General features: G+C 36.4%; 2 protein-coding genes across 5 annotated transcripts; both read right to left on the bottom strand.

Moving 5' to 3' along the window:
- Window positions 1-971: 971 nt before the first annotated feature.
- On the bottom strand, window positions 972-15,506 carry LOC127107802 (beta-glucosidase 11). 4 transcript variants are annotated; one of them, XM_051045124.1, is made up of 14 exons: window positions 15,285-15,506; window positions 15,123-15,192; window positions 14,975-15,030; window positions 14,814-14,889; window positions 14,614-14,685; window positions 14,196-14,283; window positions 13,722-14,106; window positions 13,424-13,539; window positions 13,030-13,250; window positions 12,822-12,853; window positions 12,642-12,729; window positions 12,334-12,424; window positions 11,883-12,139; window positions 972-990 (listed from the first exon to the last, which is right to left on the bottom strand). In XM_051045124.1, the coding sequence occupies exons 1-13, from the start codon at window positions 15,423-15,425 to the stop codon at window positions 11,884-11,886; spliced, it is 1,692 nt and encodes a 563-aa protein (XP_050901081.1). In that variant the 5' UTR covers window positions 15,426-15,506; the 3' UTR covers window positions 972-990; window position 11,883. The 4 variants fall into 4 exon arrangements, with proteins under 4 accessions (XP_050901081.1, XP_050901080.1, XP_050901082.1 ...); XM_051045123.1 differs by lacking the exon at window positions 972-990 and having other exon boundaries at window positions 11,703-12,139; XM_051045125.1 differs by lacking the exon at window positions 972-990 and having other exon boundaries at window positions 11,703-12,139; window positions 13,851-14,106.
- Window positions 15,507-15,892: 386 nt separating this feature from the next.
- LOC127107803 (bifunctional monothiol glutaredoxin-S16, chloroplastic) lies at window positions 15,893-19,221 on the bottom strand. Its single transcript, XM_051045127.1, has 2 exons — window positions 18,755-19,221; window positions 15,893-16,699 (listed from the first exon to the last, which is right to left on the bottom strand). Exons 1-2 carry the CDS (start codon window positions 19,142-19,144, stop codon window positions 16,196-16,198), a joined length of 894 nt encoding a protein of 297 aa, XP_050901084.1. The 5' UTR covers window positions 19,145-19,221; the 3' UTR covers window positions 15,893-16,195.
- Between the last annotated feature and the right edge of the window lie 1,168 nt (window positions 19,222-20,389).

Here is a 20,389-nt window from a genome sequence, read left to right as displayed (position 1 = left end):
GGAGATTTAGTGTTGAAAAGGATCCTTCCTCCTCAGACAGATCACAGGGGCAAGTGGACTCCTAACTATGATGGACCGTATATTGTCACCAAGGTTTTTGATGGTGGGGCCTTAATGCTTGCAACTATGGATGGTGAAAGCTTCACTTCCCCTGTGAACTCAGACGCGGTTAAAAAATACTTCGCATAAAATAGACCCGCTGGACAGTAAAAAGAATAGTCCAGGCAAAAATGGGCATCCCGACGAACCAAGAAAATGAAAAGGTTCGGGCAAAAATTAGGGATTAAAAATGAAAAGATCATACACCCGGTAAGTTGAAAACCTGAAAAGGCAACTTAGGCAAAAATGGGTATCCCGGTGGATTGAAAACCCGAAAAGGGTGATCCAGGCAAAAGTTAGGGATCAAGCGAATGACTGCGTTCTGAGTTAGTTCTGAATCTCATCTCATGTCGATGACTGGAAATTTTCGAAAGGTAGGAAACAGTCCAATCACCTTTTCAGAAGGCTGATCATCTGGAGGATCTTAAAGACGGGCAAGTCATAGCAGAATTGGAACCCAATAGAAATCCATTTCACATTGCCATTAGATTAATTTCTGTTTTTTTATCTTTTGTGCGATTACCTCTTTCCAGGGATTGCTTCCTGATGTAAATGCCTATTCAGAGGCCATTCAATCAATAAAATCATGTTATTCAGCATATCTCTGTTTTCATTTTCATTTTACTGTTTTGTTTGCAAAAAATGACGTCCGAATTTCTGATAAACATTGCATCATGACACATAAGGGCTTTACAGGTACATGCTTAATAAACATTTAAAATTGCTGTAAATTTTAAGTGCTTTGGATCGTCTATTCAGAACAGGTGCCCTCGGGGCATTTCCTTAAAATCCCCTGCAGATGATCGTGAATGTTTTCCCCAGTGAAGTCGCCAACAGACGAATTTGGTGTCTTATCCCAGCAGAGCTGATTGTCATACCCTAAATTTTACCCTGAGTTTTTCACTTGCATCAGTATAGCATAAATCGATCCATTTTGTTGTGCATTTTTATCAGTTAAAAAAACATTCATTAGTGTTCTAATAAAAAGTCAGGAGCTCTGGCATTTTATTGGTCTTGATGACAGTCATTCAGTTATCTATTGATTGAGGACTTAATTTCTAAGTCTTGATGCATCATTTATTTCCATTACATCATGTTTGAGAGGTTCAGAGGGTGACAGTCAAGAGTATTGTCATCATCTGAATCTTTGTAGGTTTTAATTGTGATGGAGAATCATAAGTAAATGGTCCAAGGGTGATTCAATTACATTTGATTGTCTGTTCATGGTTATTCAGTCAGCAATTCAGTTCATTTATAAGACGTTTGTATTTTCTACTTGTCATAAAATGCATTTTTGTTTCACATAGTGCTTGAAATATATTTGAAATAATTTTTTCGAATTTACAGACAGATCGGTCGAATCGTTTCTCAAATGTACGTCGAATTAACAGACGAAAAATTTCAAAATTGAGTTTTCAAATGTCAGTTTTCTTAATCTACAGTTCACTTAGTTTAACCTGGTGTGCTCATTTCAATTTTCCGATTACTTTTTCAGTCGCATTCTGATTAACTTGAGGCTTTTAACCGGTCAGTTTTTGTTTCAAAATTTGATTGAAACCTGTATGTTTTCGAAAAGTTTATTTCACGCTAATAATATTGGTGCATTCAGTTTATCTTTTCGGACACTTTTACGTTTGAGTTTTATTTATTTTTATCCAATTATTTTTATTTTTTAGTCAATTTAATTAGTAGGATTAATTAGAATTAATTGTGTTTTAAGTATAAATTTAATTTTGTTCTATTAATCTTGTTCTGATTTTTAGAATTTTGGTTTTTTATGTTAAAATTTAATTTTAAATATCAAATTTTTAACAAGGAAATAAAAAAAATGATAATAAAAAAGAATTGAAGGAAAAAGTGTGGGAAAGTTCCCCCCATTTTTTGGCTGATAGCACGTGACCCTTCTCTTTGTCTTGCTGGCGCAAGAAAAAATTCATTTCCCCACCAATTAACTAGTGCCACGTGTCCATGATGACAAAATAAAAAAAAAATGATTTTTGTTATAATGACTAGCCAAACGCGTCACACAAGGAGGAGACCACACACTTCCTCTCTTATCTCCACCTAAAACTTCAAACTTCAAACCGCCACTAAACCTTTGCCTTGTAACTTCTTCACCATCCAACACCCTTCTCTGTCGTCAATCATACTCCCTCCGATCCGATCTTCACCTTCGAAAAAAAACTCAACTCTTCCCTTCTCCGATCTACAACACCGCCAACCATCATAAACACATCACATACAACCTTTCCACCCTTCGATCCATTTTCCAATCACGTTTTTTATCCAATACCACCCTTCACTCACCGGTAACCACCGCGACATATCATCCTTTGCTCTTCTCAAGATACTCGAACGCGGCTTTAACGATTTGGAGAAATCAAGAGCATTCCATATTCCACTTTCGGTGGTCTGAGAATAACATTGATGCACAACATCAAGTTTTTCGGATACCCGCGAATAAGAAATTCCACAGTAAAATAATTCTGCACAGCAACAACTTTCGGTTTACCGTTTGGGTCGTGTCTTTTCTTCTTACTCGATTTCAACATTGTTGGATTGTGATTAATTTTTTTTTGTATCTTGATTCTTTTTCTTTACTATTTGTTCTGTTTATAGCATTTCGATCATATTCGTTTAGTGTTTGGTATGCTTGGCTTTTATGGTTCTGTTTTGGATAAGTTGGATTTCATGATAATCACTTTTAACAGTTTTAATCGGGTATTATAATATGTAGTTGCTGCTACTGATTCTATTTGGTTGAGTTGTATTGCGTAAGATCGGACATTTATCCGTGATTTTGACATTGATAATATGTTGTTATGACCACCGATTTCTATTTTGATATCTATTTTGATATGTCAACTTAATTTCTACAGCTTCTTTTGTATATTATGGTATGATATTCTATTTCGATGAACGCTAAAAAGCGTTGTTGTTGTCATGATTCGAGTCGCCGAATTGCCGTAGATGTTTGTTGGAAATAATAGGTAATAAGTTCTTTCTATTTGTACAGACCCTTTAAACTTGATGTTGTTAACTTTTACTTAAGTTGTTTCTCGTTGTTCTGGAGCTAGCTTGAGTTGAAGTCTTGTTAATTCCTAATTTGTGATTGTCATGGGGATTGTTTGTTTGTAGTAAAGGAATTTTAAGAGCTCTGTTATAGAATGAACTCATGTTTATGACTTCTCCTTTGTTCCCAGCATAACATGTGCTAGTGAGTTCTTTTTTTTTAATTAATTATTTATTTTTTTAATTTGTGTTATCATGCTGTTTTATCTGAGGTTGTTCATTTCATGTTAAACTATTTCAAAATTGAATTGCATCTTATGGTTACAAGTTGTTAAATATGTAAGACTTGGTGGAACATGTTGCTTGGTTGCCTTAACATCTAGTATTACATAATTTTTCCCCAGCCATTTTATGCTTCATCATTATCGTCACTACCTATTTCTATCACCAAAGAGGATACTTGGACATGTCTCTAATGACATTGTCATCTTTAAAGTTGTTTGCTCTATTTTCTACTTTGTTTCTAGGTTGGACTTAAATGGATGGACTGGTATTGGAATTAATACTCAATTTTTATTTGTTTAAATTCTATTTTTTTAATATTATATACTCACTTTTATCAATAATGGTTATGTTATAAATTTTAGTAAAAGGAAACAAGAGAGTCACATGGTAAGAGTGGGGGACGACTCCCTTTTATTGCCATTTTTTTGTTACTTTTATTTTATTTATTTATTATTATTATTTATTTTATTTATTCTGTTAATAAATGGTTTTAAATGGTTTTATTATTATTATTATTATTATTATTTATTTTATTTATTCTGTTCATTTAATATTCACACTCCATTTTCCATGTTTTTTTTTCATTGTGATTAATAAGTTACTAACTTCTCTTTACATGAGTAATAAACATCAAGTAATCAATATCTATATCAAAAACCCCACATTATTTTTATAATAAATTTAACCCCCGCCACATCCAAATTATTTTCATAAGTCAATTTCCGACACTTGATCCAATGTCAAGTCGTCCCCCTATTTTCAAAAGTTTTTTACAATAAAAATGGAAGAAACTGATTAAGTTTAGACTTTCTCTGTTTCGGATGTTAGGACACTGTTGTAGAGCTCAATGTTCAAACATTCGTCTTCCATATTAAAATACAATAATTACTAGAATTTGGTCATTTCTCTTATAGAAGAAAAAGATTGATTGGGTATCGACCTTCTCTTTCCCGATTATTTGGACATTACTGTAGAGCTCTATGTCTGATTAATCGTCTTTCGTTAATGAACCTTGACCTAATTTGCCACATTTTCATAAATAAACTTTCGGATGAAAAGAGAGTGATTGGGCTTAGGCCTCTTCCTCTTCGGGCATTCGAGTATTGCAGTAGAGCTCCCTGCTTGGATGTCTGTCTCCGCTTAAAATCAACTCAAACTCATCAAACTTATTTTCCGCCCTTGTGCGACTCCGAAAACATTTTCAGAAAAGAGTATGCAACATCCATTTTGATGCGAATCAAACAAAGACTTCAGCCTCCAAGAACGAGCAGCAAGTAAAGGTTTAATCGCTCAAATATGATCCAAGCGTCACTCTCTTTAAAAGCAATCCACCCAGTAGTTCTCTTTGGGTAGAACTACGTATGCCTTGAGTTCTTCATAGCACCTGGAGATACGTAGGAGCAGGATTGCGAAATCTTGTCAGGCACATTAATATTAGAAAACCCTAAGTCTTTCCTTTCTTTTTTTCTCTTTCCTCACTCGATAAGTAGAAGATCGCAAATGATATCACGCTAACACTCTAACACGAAACTAACTAAATGGGTCCCATCGAGTACGATGGATGTGAGGGGTGCTAATACCTTCCCCTTGCATAACCGACTCCCGAACCCGATTTGGTTGCGACGACCATTTCTTTTTGATTTTTATGGGTTTTATCGATATTTCCCCTTTCCCTCTTTGGGAATAAATAAAGTTCGGTGGCGACTCTGTTTCGTTTATATTTCGAGCGTTCCTTACGCTCGGGTATTTTTCGCGTCGCGACACTGATCAGAGTGTTGGATTCTTCAATCCCCAGCAGGTTCTCACCACTGTACCTTCCCCCAAGCGGTGGTTTCAGGACATACACTCCCCAGTAGAGTTGACAGTGTCAGACTATATACCCCCAGCGGAGTTGACAGTGCCAGATTGTATCTTCCCAGCAGAAGCAGCTGCTCCTCAGAGTTCGATGCCAGATCGATAATCCCAATGCCAGATCCATGGTTTCTTTCCTTGAAGCAGAACCTCGGTACCGTATCAGTGTTTGCTTCCCCTGCTGAGTCATCTCTCGCAGATCGTGGTTGCCAGAACCACTATCGTTTTCCCCAACAGCAGGTTTTCAGTGTCGTTCTCTCCCCAGTCAGAATCTCGGCATTTCATCATTGCTAGAACACCGTGTGGCGGGTCATTTCCCCACATTAATCTTTGTGCTGTGCATCTCCAACAGCCTTGCCAGGGCCCAAAGGATGGTGATCATTTCCCCAGCAGATCCCCTTGCCTCAGCTTGGCATTCTACCCAGCATTTCGCATCCCTGCATGTAGAATCATATTGCATTGCATCCTTCCAAATCGCGTAGCATTTCCATTTTCATGGAGTATTATGCCATTGAAAAATTCAAACATACGCATGTAAGCATAAAACATTCTCGGTATCCCAAGTGATAAGCTAGAAGTTGTTTCCAGTACTCAGACTGAAGATTGTTCATGACTCACCTTGGTTATCCCCAGCAAGTGTCATTGGCCCATGCACCGCCTCTATTATCCTTCCCTATTTTTGCCGATGCTGACGGGCATGAAGTTTTCTGATATTCAGATCGAAGTGGTGTTCAGGCCAGTTTTTCCGATATTCAGATCGAAGTGGCGTTCAGGCCAGTTTTCCGATATTCAGATCGAAGTGGCGTTCAGGCCAGTTTTTCCGATATTCAGATCGAAGTGGCGTTCAGGCCAGTTTTTCCGATATTCAGATCGAAGTGGTGTTCAGGCCAGTTTTTCCGATATCCAGATCGAAGTGGCGTTCAGGCCAGTTTTTCCGATATTCAGATCGAAGTGGCGTTCAGGTCAGTTCTTCCGATATTCAGATCGAAGTGGCGTTCAGGCCAGTGTTCCGGTATCCAGACCGAAGTGGCATTCAGGCTAATTTTCCGATGTTCAGATCGAAGAAATTTCCGACGTTCAGGTCGACGCAACTTGTGGCATTCAGGCCAGCCTCTCGGTGTTCAGACCGATATAAATAATCTCATATCTCCCGATGTTCAGATCGAAGCCATTTCCAGTATTCAGACTGATGAGCGGCATTCAGGCCATGGTTATTTTTCTATGTTACCATTTATTTTGGTATCCAAGTTGACATTCTTTTTCGGCATTCAGACTGACTTTCACCGTACCAGACGGATTCTTCTTTCAAGACCACCTCTTTGCCGATTCTGACAGGCATTGTTACTTCACTTCACTTCACTTCACTTCACTTCACTTCACTTCACTTCACTGCATGCCAATTAAGGTAGCACTGTTCCTTCGCCTAGGACTTCCTTTTTGCATGCGCGTTCCTACAACGCGAACAAACCCAAAACACCTCAACGCACGTTTACTCCTTCTACTACAGGCGAGTAAGTCTCCAAAGGTCGAGCATCCGGTAGACTGCGTAGTGACGTCGTTCGTCCAAAACCCAATCCATAACCCCGTAGTTAGCCGAACTACGGCTTGCTCTAATTCTCATTCCAGATGAGATACGTAGGCATAAGACGCGATGTCTTAGCGAGCACACATCCCCCCAACCCATAGGTCAGCCGAGCTACGAAGACTCTGATTCTCATATTCAGATGAGATACGTATGTAGTGGATGCGACATACGCGCGAGTCATTTCTTTTAACCCCTTTTTTTTTAGTAAATAAACACATTAGGTAAACTCACACCCTTTAGACAAGAACCACAGAAGTGGATCCCGTAGAGTACTACGGATGCGTAGGGGTGCTAATACCTTCCCTTCGCATAACTGACTCCCGTACCCAAGATTTGGTTGCGAGACCTTGTATTTTCCTTTCCTTTTCCAGGTTTACTTCGAGCATGATAAATAACGCACGGTGGCAACTCTTCTGTCTTTTTTCTTCCGCCGGTTGTTTTTTCGCGCACTGTATTTTTCAAGTTGCGACAATTATAAATAGAGATGTAATCCTACATTTTTGTATCAAGCAAAAATACAAAGTTCTCTATTCCATAAATAATTCTCCAACCTATCAAATTTCTATTCAAGCCTATAATATTCCTACACATTTTCCCTAAACACAAAAAGCCTTATTTCCAACAAAGTGACATCAGAGCTTCAAGGTCCTCAAAAGATGGCGAATTGAGGTTTTCCTTTTCAAATGTCGATGCTCACAAAGAACAACTATGACAATTGGAGTATCAAGATGAAGGCACTACTAGGAGCTCAAGATGTGAGAGAAAGATTTCAAGGAGCAAGATGAAGTCTCGCTAAGGCAGGGTGTAAAGGAGACATTGAAGGAGTCAAAAAAGAGAGATAAGAAAGTTTTCTTCCTCATTTATTAATCAATGGATGAAGATACATTTGAGAAGATCTCCAACGCAACAACGGCCAAAGAAACATGGGACAAGCTTCAAACTTGCAACAAAGGAGTGGAGCAGGTAAAAAAGATTTGTCTTCAAACTCTTAGAGGTGATTTTGAACGTTTATTTATGGAAGTGTCTGAGTCATATTCTGATTATTTTTCTCGAGTATTGGCCGTAGTCAATCAACTTAAAGAAATGGGGAAGATGTTGATGAGGTGAAAGTCATGGAGAAAATACTTCACACTTTAAATCCAAGTTTTGACTTCATGGTTACCAACATTGAAGAAAACAAGAATTTAAAGACCATGACTATTGAGCAACTCATGGGTTCCTTACAAGGCTAACAGTGAAAAACAAAAGAGAAAAATTAAACAAAAGGAGACTATGGAGAAACTACTATAACTCAACGTAAAGGAAACAAACTATGTGAATTACAAGAGGCGGAGAGGATGAGGTCGTGGCCAATATCATGGACGTGGACGAGGACATGGAGGAGAAGGAAGAGGCGGTTACAACAACTACTCCAACAATGGAGAAAAAGTTGGAATCCACAAGCAACAAGAGGTCGTGGAAGAGGAAATTCATGGTCGAGGTATGACAAATCACAGATCAAGTGCTTCAACTGCAACAAGACCGGTCACTATCTGAGTGTAGATTATCGAAGAAGGTTGTGGAGAAAGCTAACTTTGTAGAAGAAAAAGGCGGAGAAGACTATGGATCCGAGTATGCGGCTTATAATGTAGAAGAAGATCCAATAAATCTTCAAGAAGCATTGTCATCTCTGGATGCAGAATTGTGGCAAGAAGCTACTTATGATAAGATAGATTCTCTGGAATCTAACATGACATTGCACTTAGTAAACTTGCCTCGTGTTTGTAAACCAATTTCTTGTAAATCTGTTTTAAAAAAGAAACTAAAAACTGATGGAACAATTGATAAGTACAAGGTTTTCCCTGTAGCCAAATATTTTAGGCAAAGAGAAAATATAGATTTCTTCGATACTTTTTCTCCAAACACTTGAATTACATCCATTAGGGTACTTATTTCAATGGATTCTATTTATAACTTAATAGTACACCAAATGGATGTTAGAATAACTTTTTTTAATAGTGACTTAGAAGAAATCTATATGGACCAACTGGAAGGGTTTGTAATTCGTGGGCAAGAAAGCAAGATCGGTAAGTTAGATAAGTCTCTGTATGGTCTAAGACAAGGTCCAACGCAATGACCTGAGAAGTTTGATAACTTAATGATATCGAATGGGTACAAAGTGAATGAAAATGACAAATGCGTTTATTGCAAATCTGAGAATCACATTTGCACTATCATATGTCTCTATGTAGACGATCTACTCATATTTGGATCAAACATTCTGGATGTTAATGATGTGAAATCATTGTTATGCAACAACTTTGATATGAAAGACATCGGAGAAACGAGTGTGAATCTTGGTATCAAGATCACGAGATACAAACAAAGAATTTATTTGGATCAATCACTCTATGTGGAGAAGATCTTAGAGAAATATAATTACTTTGACTGTAAATATGCGTGCACGCCATACAATCCAAGTGTGAAATTGTTTAAGAACACTAGTGAAAGTGTCAGACAAACAAAATATGCGAGCATCATTGACGGTCTTAGGTATGCCACTGATCGTACTAGACCTGACATTGCATATGTCGTAGGACTATTATGCAGGTTTATAAGTAGACCGGGTAACGAGCACTGACAAGCTATTGAGCGAGTCATGAGGTACCTTAAAAAGACCATGGATCTCGGACTACATTATTAAAAATTTCCTATTGTATTAGAAGGGTACAATGATGCAGATTGGAACACCTTATCGGATGATTCCAAAGCTACAAGTGGCTATATATTTAGTATAGCTGGAGGAGCAGTATCTTGGAAATCAAAGAAACAAACTATCCTGACTCAGTCCACAATGGAGTCTGAGATGATAGCACTAGCCACGACTAGTGAAGAAGCATGTTGGTTAAGATGCTTGCTAGCTGAGATCCCTTTATGGGAAAAACCTATGCCAGTTGTGTTGATCCACAATGATAGTACCGCAGTTATTGCAAAAATTGAGAATCATTATTATAATGGTAAAAGACGTCAAATAAGAAGAAAGCACAACACCATCAGAGATTGTATCTCTAAAGGAGTTGTAAGAGTGGATCATGTACGCACTGATGAAAATTTAGCAAATCCTTTGACGAAAGGATTAGCTTGAGAGAAAGTCCATAATACATCAAATAGGATGTGACTAATGCCTATAGAAAAATGAGTTGCTCATGATGGTAACCCGACCTAAATGACTAGAGATCCCAACAAATAGGTTCAATGGGTAATAACAAGTTATGAGTAATATGAGATGATCATGCGAGTATAAATAAATAAAGCATGAATCCTGAAGCAATAAGAGGATGAGATAATAGAAACTCTTAATGAGATATATACTCTATATGAGGGAGTACCTAGGCTACATGAGTACTCTTGATAGACTCACTTATGTGATTGTGGAACTTAGGCCGGTTCATATGGAATTTCGGGGCATAATACTTAGAGCCTTCACTAAATCGGGATACATGTGCAGGACCATTAAAACACGGGCTATTAGAATACACCTTAAGAAAATGTTGTGTGCGGGTCTGATGTCTGAGATAGAGTTCAAAACAATTGTGTCACTCTTGTTGAATCAGAATCCTACTTGCTACGCAAAGGTTCAAGTCGTAGACACCTTTGCTTATGCACAATCTTAGAAACGTTTGATGTTACTTCTAAAATCACTTTTTTTAAATTCAAGTTGGGGATTGTTGGAACATTATGTCAATATTTAAATATAGGGAGATGAATTTGAAAAAATTCCTTAAGTCAAGTCTCAGATTGTGTGTTAGTTGAAAAAATTATTTAGTCCCACATTACTTAGGTGAGACATATTTCCTTCCTCACTTCATTATATAAGAAAAATCCTTGTTTAATTCTAAAATACACCAAAAGTTTATTTTGAGTTTTTCCTTCTTCACTCATATAACTCTGCGTCTTTCGAATTATCGAAGCGCCAACTTCTCCCCCTTTCTTTCTACTCGTTGAATTTTCCGAGTATTTTCTTGAATTCTCTTTGGAGAATTATTGGAAAAATATTGTAATTTCTCTTGGTTTGAGAAATTATTACGACTGGTCGTCATGCCAGATACTATTAGTGGTATTTATACCATATTTGAATGGTCTTTGTATCATAAGAGGGTGTATTTCTAGACCGATTATCTATCATGCAAATAGTAATCATACAGTATAGAATTGAGCTGTTTTATCCTGGAGGTGACGCGGCAGTTCGACTACTTTGCATAACTTTGGGCAGTATCGTGAAACATCTTAAAAAGAGCGACCTAGTCCGCAACTCGACCCGATAATTTCTTCTGTAGGCCAACTACTATACTTTTAAAATATCTCCTTCGATCCATATTTATATTCTTCATCCAACACATTTACACTCCCATAATCTACTCCTTCCCTTTTCAAGAATACTTATCACCCTATGTGAATCCGCATAATGGCGCATTTCATAATCGCTTGATGAATGCAGCTATCTTATTCTCTTTTACCAACTTGTCGATGAGTTCAAGAGGGACGACCAGTTGGACGCCCTCAAGAGGAACGGTTAGTTTGACGTGACGACCAGACCAATTGGACGCCCTCAAAAGGAACGGTTAGTTTGACGTGACGACCAGACGTTAATCAGATATGTTATTATGTTTATCTTTTCTGTCTTTTACCCTTCATATTAGCGCGAATAGGTTGAGTCTCTAATAAGTAGAACCTAAGAGAAGAATGCTAGCATTTAAGCTGGCATTCAGTGAGCTCAATGTATACATTAGCTATATTAGGACTAGTTAACATTGTTTTTGAGAGCCTGCTAAGCCATATAACATTAAAAGACCAAAAGTGATGCAGACTAAGCAATATTTAAGACTACATATATTTCCATCAGACACATCTTCATATAAAAGTTTTATCAGGCACATAATATACCAACATATCTTTATATACACAAGTTTACAAACCATTATTCATGCAACTTTCTTTCACATGGACACAGAACCAAAATGTTACCAAGGAAAAAGAGAGAAGGTTATATATTTGAACTAGATCTACTTACTTTAAGTGGCAATATGAACTAAGTGAGTGTTGGCGAGTACAGATGAATTCTCCTCAGTCTTCATGGTGATCTTTGAGTCCACAGGTCTATCGTTTAGAAAATTTGAGTACCACACAGCAGAAAGTTTAGGTTGTCTCCTCAAGGTTGGATCTTCAAAATGTACGTAATATAGACCAAAACTTCGTTCAAATCCATTTAGTAATTCAAATACATCTAAAAAGGCCCATACAAAATAACCTCTAATATTCAGTCCATTCCTATCAATGTGACCATAAAAACCACTCCATTAGAATTCAAGAAAAAATAATCAATAAAGACTTAGGTTTCATTAATGTGTGCATTCATTAGAAAAAGAATAGAATAAAACAAAAGAATATTGGGAATGAAGATCATGTTAAGATATCAAAAACTCTATGTGAAGTCCTCAATTGAAAGTAAAAAATAGAGGTACCTCAACATATCAAACATGCCCCCTATGTATTCATGCAGATACCACACTCTTGGCCAGTCATCTAAAGATGAATTCCTACCTGTTAGTTGACCTGAGAAGTTCAAATATTCATCATAAACCATGAAGATTTTGATGTTATTGATATAAGTACAAGAGAATATGAAAGTGTGTCGAAAAATCTTACGACCAAGGTATGCAAAATATGAACGAATTGCTATTCCACTAATTGACTATTGACTAAGATAAAATCAAGGACCTGGAGGGACATTGTGTCTATTGGTATTGTTGCCTTAGAAAGGAAGAAATACCATTTTCGTGAATGTAAATGGGAAAATCGCCATAATCATTCTTCAATGAATGAAGCATCCCTTGCAAAACCCAGGGCGTAACGGGAAGCTAAACAAACAAATCAGCTAGTAAGTTGAATATATTGAAGCTTTAATGCTCGAAAAATAAAAGTAACCACGATTTTCATATTATAGTTTTACCTCATCTGCAAATGTACCATTTCCAGAGTAGGCTACAATCATGTAAAAAAAACATTAATAGATTAAAGATCCTCAAAGTTGGAAGAAAGAGAATACCAAACACTGATTTAATAAATAGACATGCATGTTATTTTACTTGTTTAATTTCAATATAGAGTTGGTTATGCAATCAAAATTGGTGCAGTAAATGACAGAGAAATAATCATACGCTTAACCTCCACGGCCATATCTGCTATGTAATCTCTATTTTTTTTCTTCAGACTACCAGGGTTGTTCTTAATATAAAATGAGCTGTAAAAGTTGACTCCAAGAAAGTCTATTGAGCCCTTAACCAAATTTGATTCTCTACTTGTGAAGATAGGAAGCCTTGAGCCAACATTCTTCTCCATCGTGCTAGGATATTTTCCAAATATTAAGGGATTCAGAAACCTGATAGAAAAATGCAGAGAAAAAAAATAGTTGTTCATGCTAAATTGGTAAAATAAACTTGGCGTCGCATTTTTATGTAAATTTTATAATTTTTATATACTAAACAAATTAGAACCAGTCATATGTGTGATTTTAGAACTAGAGATAGATATTACATGCATTTTGTTGCTTACCACCCAATATTGAAGTCTTGAGTTCTCTGAGTGGCAATTATGTCTTCACTAGTATTTGTTAGTGGAATCAAACCAAAAACAAGGAGATTAAGACCAATCAAACCTTGTTGCTTGACCTGCAAGTACCATCGGTTGCATTATTAAACAAAAGATACTTTGATTATCATAGTAAAAAATGATACCATAACTATCATCTTACAAAATATCAAGAATAATCATGATCTAAATGTGAAAAGCTTTAGCCTATGTTTGGTAACACGGTGGGTCACCGCTGCTGAACGTTTAAGGCTTTTTTCACCTTGATTTTGAAAAGCTGGTATGTGTAGCTTCTGTTCCACCATGATTTTCCACCGTGAGTTTTAAGTTTCCCAAACACACACTTAGATGATTGACAGCAAAATGGTGTATGTCTGATATATTGGCTTACCTGATACTTTTTCCTATACAGTCTCGAAGCTGATGCGTGTGCCAACAACATATGATGCGCTGCAAAATATGGCTCAGTTGAAGAATTACCTTTGGAGCAATTATATATAGAGGGAAGAGTACACCTTTGAGGCGGTAAAAATCCAAAACCATAGCCCCCTTGTGCACCCCCATTCGCCTCATTCACTGTGGTCCAATATTTAACTCTATCTCCAAACTCTTTGAAGCATACATCCGCATATGCTGTGAAGTCTTTTCTGCAAGATAGCATAAAATAAATATACGAATATTAATTATAGAAAGATTGTTTTCTTATTTTCTGTTGAATATAGTTTGGGAATCATACACAATTCTTCGACTAACCCATCCTTCATATTCATCTTCAAGTGCTTGCGGTAGATCCCAATGATGCAATGTAACATGTGGTTGGATTCCTACAAATGAGGAGGAAATAATTGAATTGGGTGTCGTCAAATAGTAGTTATAACATCTAGTGGATCAGAATTTTAACAAATTCTTAGTTCTGCGATACTCTATTTAGAACAAAGTGTTGTCGGTTAGTAGCTATAGCGGCACTATAGCACTATAGTGTAACATAATTTGAACAAATTCTTTGTTCTAAGATACTCTATTTGGAACAAAGTGTTGTCGATTAGTAGCAATAGCAGCACCATAGCACTATAGCGGAACATAATCTGAACAAAACGATATTCTTCGCAATCTGCAATTGAACTTTACAATGTAACTCTAGTTTGCAAAAGAACCTTGGCTTGTTAATTCGTTGATAAGGTTGTTGTAATACTGCAGTCCCTTTGGATTTACAGGCCCTTTCCCATCTGGTATAAAATGAGATCAAGGTCAGAAGAATAACAAATAGTTGATTCAAGAAGCTACAAAATTATAGATTCAAACAAAGTACAATCAGCTATTAGTCTTGATTATATGATGCAACAATCTATCATACGGGGAATAAGTCTTGACCATGATATGGAAAATCTATACGCATCTAAGCCCATTTTCGCCATGAGTTTGACATCATCCTGCAAGAAACAAAAGCATTCGTAAACCAGTCTTTTGATATGTAAAACATGAGAAATTTGCTTGCTGCAATCCATATCTACTGACCTTATATTTGTGATATTGATCGCATGCAATGTCGCCATTTCCCTCGAATTGTCCTGCTGTAAATTTAATCGAAACGAAGAATTTCAATGTCTATGACTTGATAACAAGACTAAGTGTAATATAATAGAAAATAAATGAGAAAGAGCACCATTGCCAGCATGTGCAAAAGTATCCCATATGCTTGGTTTCCTGCCATCTTCCTTTGCTGCACCTTCAACCTTTAAATCATATCATCCAAAATACAAAATTAATACAAAATTAACTTTAGAAGGAAAATATATGTAGAGTAAAGAGTGAATTGAGTTGAAACCTGATAAGCTGAAGTTCCAGCACCAAACAAGAAGTTAGGAGGAAAGTCGTTTCTGGTGAATGCATTAGCAAAAGAAACTACTGATATCAATATAGCTGCAACTAACAGATGCATCACAGCAAAGGAAGAAATTATCAACATTAGTTAATTCTTCTTGCTTATTAGTCTTGTGTTTTTAGAGCATATATCAGCATGTGACTAAATACTGAGAAGGTAAGGTTCTTTAAAGAAAAAAATCTTAACAATATGAGGATGAGAAACTTCAGCCTCTCTCTTTCACCTGTTCATTCAATCAATAATAGTTTTACTTTTGATTGTCTTTCATTAATCTCAATTTGTTAAAGTTTCACACCTTATAGTCCATTGTGCTGTAGGTTTTATAAGACATGAAAAAAAAGAAAAAAAACTGTATTGAAGTACAATTATGCATTTTATTTCTTCATTTAAATAAACATATTCTTAGTTATTAATAAAAATGTATAATAAAAAAGTGATAAAGGTATAAATGAAAGAAAAAAAAATGAAAACATCTTTGAAGATGTAAAACGACAAACAAATAAGGACAAATTGATTTTGCTAAATGAGAAATAAGCAGTAGAACAAGAAACTGAGTCGCCAAATTAACCTTGGCAATGTTAATATTGTTACAAAATACTGTTTAGTTTGTAAATGGCTGTAAAAGACAAATATACAGCACATATGAAAAAAAACAAGCATTTTCTACTATGGTTGAAATAAAATATACATATAATTATTATTTTCTTTCTACCCTTGTACTTAAAAGATTAATACAACAAGGCATGACCAGCATTTCTCCTTCCCTTAATGCTCCACACATTCTACTCCTAGCTAGCTAGTTCCTCATTATTTCAAAAGAATGCCTAAAAATGCAAGTTCACTTGCACAGTTAATTATTTTTTGAACAAACCAGCCACTTCACCTTTCTCATGCATGGAGGTCAATATATCACAACCACCAACAAGTTCACCATTCAAAAATATCTGAGGGAATGTAGGCCAGTTACTATACTTTTTAACAGTTTCCCTCAATCCATAGTTATAATCCTCATCCAACACATCCACACTCTCATAATCTACTCCTTCCTTTTCGAGAATACCTATCACCTTTTGTGAGAATCCGCATAACGGCGCAGTTCTTGATCCCTTGATGAATGCAACTACCTTGTTCTCTTTAACCAATTTGTCGACGAGCTCCTCAAGAGAGACGGTTAGTTGCACGTGACGACCGGGTGTTAATCGAAGATCAGGCTTCTTCTTAGGTTGTTGTTTTATCCAAGTGGCGTTTCCGGATTCATTACCAGGTGGAACTTTGCCTGTGATTTTTATGTATTCTTCCATCCATGACTTCCATGCTTGGGTTAGAGCTTCTCTGTCAGGTTCATCCACTACCCCAACCTACAGCAAACAATTCACAATGAAAAATTCATCATTAGGAGAGTAATATCACAGAAGATTTGGAGAAAGGTGATCTTGAATAGAATTAAAATAGTGCAAGAGTTTTATACTGTTTTTTGTAGATTAGAGTTGTCCTTTTAGTCTACTTGATGTTGTAAATAACTTTAAAAAACAGAAATAAGACGTGGGTTGTGACGTATGGGTTATACTATGCATGCTTGGTATCACATTTGAAAAGCCTCAAATCATAGTCTAGATAAAAGTTTGTCTTGAGTAGCTTTTGCGCAAACATGGTTTGGGAATTCCAAATACAGAATCAGACCCATCAACTCTTGGATAGATTCAAGTCTGAAAAAAACAGAGAATGGTACTATTTGCTAACTAAGAGAAAATCTCTCTAGCAAAAAGAGTTAGAGCAGCATGATAGTAACAAAACAAGATGGATAAAACTCCTATAAGATTGGCATACTCCTACTTTCCAGAATGACAGGATGCCCAATACTTTTTGGCATCCCGTTACCCTACCTAAAACAAAATTCTCTAACAGCTAGCTGGCTCAATCTCATATGATGATTTGCTTGAGCCCCACACCTCTTCCTCACATAAACCCTCTACATGGTTGGTTGTTTTGTGGGTTCATCTATGGCCTTTTATTCTCTAGAACCAACATATAAAAAAAGATTGTGTTTATGAAGAAGATACTTCATACGCCGATGAAAATTTTACTATGCATCTCTTTAAATATCAGAAAGCTTTATAATAAGAAGTAAAACAAAAAGGAAAGAAGGAATACAAGTGGTGCTTCACAAGAACTAGGACAGAAGAAACATGACAATAAATTCAAGGGAAAACTTATCCATCCGATATGACTTATGAACGAAACACAGGAAAGCAAACAACTCAGAATCATAATTATAAGGAATGACAAAACACTCTTTCAACACTCCATATCACTGGGTTCACATGTCACTAACATGTGCCCACTAATTGTGTCGAATAGAGTTTCATATGGCATTTGTCTTTTAGCCCTATTTGCTTAAGAAACAAACATAAAAATAAGTGATGATATACAATACGCCTTATGTTTTTCCTAGTGGTTGAAACTATATGTCCATTACTATTCCTGTTTGAAATAAGATTTTCAAGAATTCACAGTTTCATCCATCAATAATAACAGCAACAAAAATCATTTGCTTGTCTTTCCTTTTGACTCTAATATGTTACTAAAATCGTGGAGCAAATCCTAAAATCTCCCATATGACACCGCCATCCTTCACAAATTGGCCATGGGCCATGGCAGTAGTAAAAAAATCCGCCATGGCCGATATTAGACAACACGGACTAAAACCACCGGTCTATTCTTTCTTTTGCTTATGGAAAACTATAAAAGAAAAGAGTGCATAATAAATATCCCTTCCATATTAGTATAAGGGTAAATAGACTTGAGGATAGGGCTTCGACATTACCCTTGTCGAGAAGTAAAGGCAGAAATCAATTCTGTTGCAGCATGTTGCCATCCCTTACTCTAAAAATGGCCTTAAATACTCTCTTAGCTTAGTAACACTAGAAAGTAGAAAGCATAATGTAGCCAATAACCTTTATCACAAAAATGAACTTAAATCCTACCCATTTTCTTATAATACGGAGAAACCCTTATTTTCTTTTCCTTCCTTCGACATCTATTCTAAGATGATTTTGCATATGCACATCCTTCGCAAGTTCTCTCTCTTTCTTCGACCTCGAGAATGTATATATCACCTCAATTCTATCCCAAATCTTCGAAACAATCAACAGCTGAATTATTCTTTGAAGTCATTGAAAATAAACAAGACATAATTAAGTTACATTACTGCCACAAATTGTTTTGAAGTTTGAATATTTTCTTTTCATTAGAAAAATATGATTTTTCGTTGATAAATGATAATTAATAACTGAACTTATCAACAAAAATCATAGCTTTGCATTTAACACAACGAAAATCAAAACATAGAACAATCTCTTTATCACACACTTCAATTCAATTCAAAACTTAAAGTCCTTCATTGAGATTCTTACCTTAACGGAACCACAAAGCTCTGGAACCGACTTCCGGTGCGCGGAAATAGTGGCAGCAATGTTACGCGACAAACCGATGAACTGAAGCTCGCCGTCCTTGTCATAAACAGCATAAACTCCTGCTTCCGGAGGCAATTCTCCGGCGGGTCCGTCGCTTTCCGGAGACACCGTCACCGATTCGGTCTCGCCGAGGTTTTTCACTGCCATAGTCACCAGCCATGTGTGAGGCTTTCGGGAATGGTGGTAGGGTTTGATGGAAATTGGGCGTAGGTTTGAAGAAGAGTTGGGGTGTAAATTTAGTGAAAGGGTAGGGGTATTTCGGGGATGAAAAGAGGTTGAACTGTGGAAAGAGAGAAGTTGCGTAGAAGAAAGGTTGATGAGGGTTGCCATTGATGAATGGTGGATAGAGTGAATGAGAAAGTGAAAAGGGGTGGAACAACTTTCTAGTTATTGGAGTCTAATTGAGTGCGGCGATTTTTTTTTAAATAATCCAATATTTTAAATTAAATCCTGAAATAACTAATATTTTAAAAAAAATTACATAAATAACTATTTTTTTGAATAGATGCGACGATGATCTGACGCATCCATTTAACACTAAGAGGAAGCGTCAGTTTTTTTGGCACATGCTTCCAAGACTTTGCAACGAGGCGTCGGGATTGATGGCGCATGCATGTGTCTTGCACCTATGTTTCTGGCGCATGCATGTGTCTTGCACCTATGTTTCTGGCGCATGCATGTGCTTGTGATGCATGTGCTTGTGGCGCCTAACCCTTTGGCGCATGCAATTCATTCTTCATCTATAAATACCTTGTGCATCTCACATATTTTTTCACACAATTTTTATCCTTCAATCACATTTTATTTCATTATACTTCAATCTCCTTCAATTTTTTGTTCTTTAATCATGTCTAAATCCACTCATAAGAGAAATGCCGATTTAATTTTTTCAGCACTCGCACCTCCGATAAAGATTCGACTTTGGAATATAGATTCGTTCGAATGTCTTAATCGGACGTTGCATCGTTGGTTAGAAGGGGAAATTGCGGATGATGAAAGGATTAGAAGGATTCAATGGCTTGAGTCCACGTTCAACCAAAATGGAGAAGTGTTTGAATTGGTGGATATTAAGACTGACAGAGATGTTCGCAGGATGGTGCATAATAGGTTCAAAATTGTTTTGATGGTTGTAATCGCTTAGTTATAGTAATAGTATTTTAATTGTTATAGTTGTTTGTGTTGTTGTTTATGTGTTACTTGTGTGTTGAATGTGTTTATTTATTTGTGATGGTATTTCTTTACAAAGTTATCATATGAAATAATTTTTATTTTTTATATATTGCAAAAGAAGTTCATGTAAAATTATCTTGTTGTGCTCGTTCCAACACTACGACAGTTAGTACGATTGTGACCTGGCTGGCGACATGAACTACATAGTCGAATCATTTTATTCGCCGTATCTATTTCGGTTCGAATATGGGTGATTTTTGGGCGATCCTTTTTCTTTCTTCGCATAACTTCATTGTGTCAGACAATGTCCCCTTGATATTCTGACTAGTAATCGTCTTTTGCAACTACTGAAAAACTAATTTTATAAACATTTGATAGGTTTATGACTTTGTAAATGTCAGATAG

Source organism: Lathyrus oleraceus, chromosome 7 (genome assembly GCF_024323335.1).
Source record: "Lathyrus oleraceus cultivar Zhongwan6 chromosome 7, CAAS_Psat_ZW6_1.0, whole genome shotgun sequence".
Classification (NCBI taxonomy): Eukaryota; Viridiplantae; Streptophyta; class Magnoliopsida; order Fabales; family Fabaceae; genus Lathyrus; species Lathyrus oleraceus.
The sequence above is the reverse complement of the archived record's forward strand: the minus strand, read 5'-3'. Positions and strand labels throughout refer to the sequence as shown.

What these genes read in the sequence shown, in the direction of transcription:
- LOC127107802 (XM_051045124.1), bottom strand. Translation starts at nt 15,425, where the DNA reads ATGTTGATAATTTCTTCCTTTGCTGTGATGCATCTGTTAGTTGCAGCT. An exon ending in TTTTGCACATGCTGGCAATG is followed by an intron (nt 15,031 to 15,122) that starts GTGCTCTTTCTC and finishes TTAAATTTACAG; the next exon opens with CAGGACAATTCGAGGGAAAT. An exon ending in ATGGTCAAGACTTATTCCCC is followed by an intron (nt 14,686 to 14,813) that starts GTATGATAGATT and finishes ATTTTATACCAG; the next exon opens with ATGGGAAAGGGCCTGTAAAT.
- LOC127107803 (XM_051045127.1), bottom strand. Translation starts at nt 19,144, where the DNA reads ATGGCAACCCTCATCAACCTTTCTTCTACGCAACTTCTCTCTTTCCAC. An exon ending in AGCTTTGTGGTTCCGTTAAG is followed by an intron (nt 16,700 to 18,754) that starts GTAAGAATCTCA and finishes TGTTTGCTGTAG; the next exon opens with GTTGGGGTAGTGGATGAACC.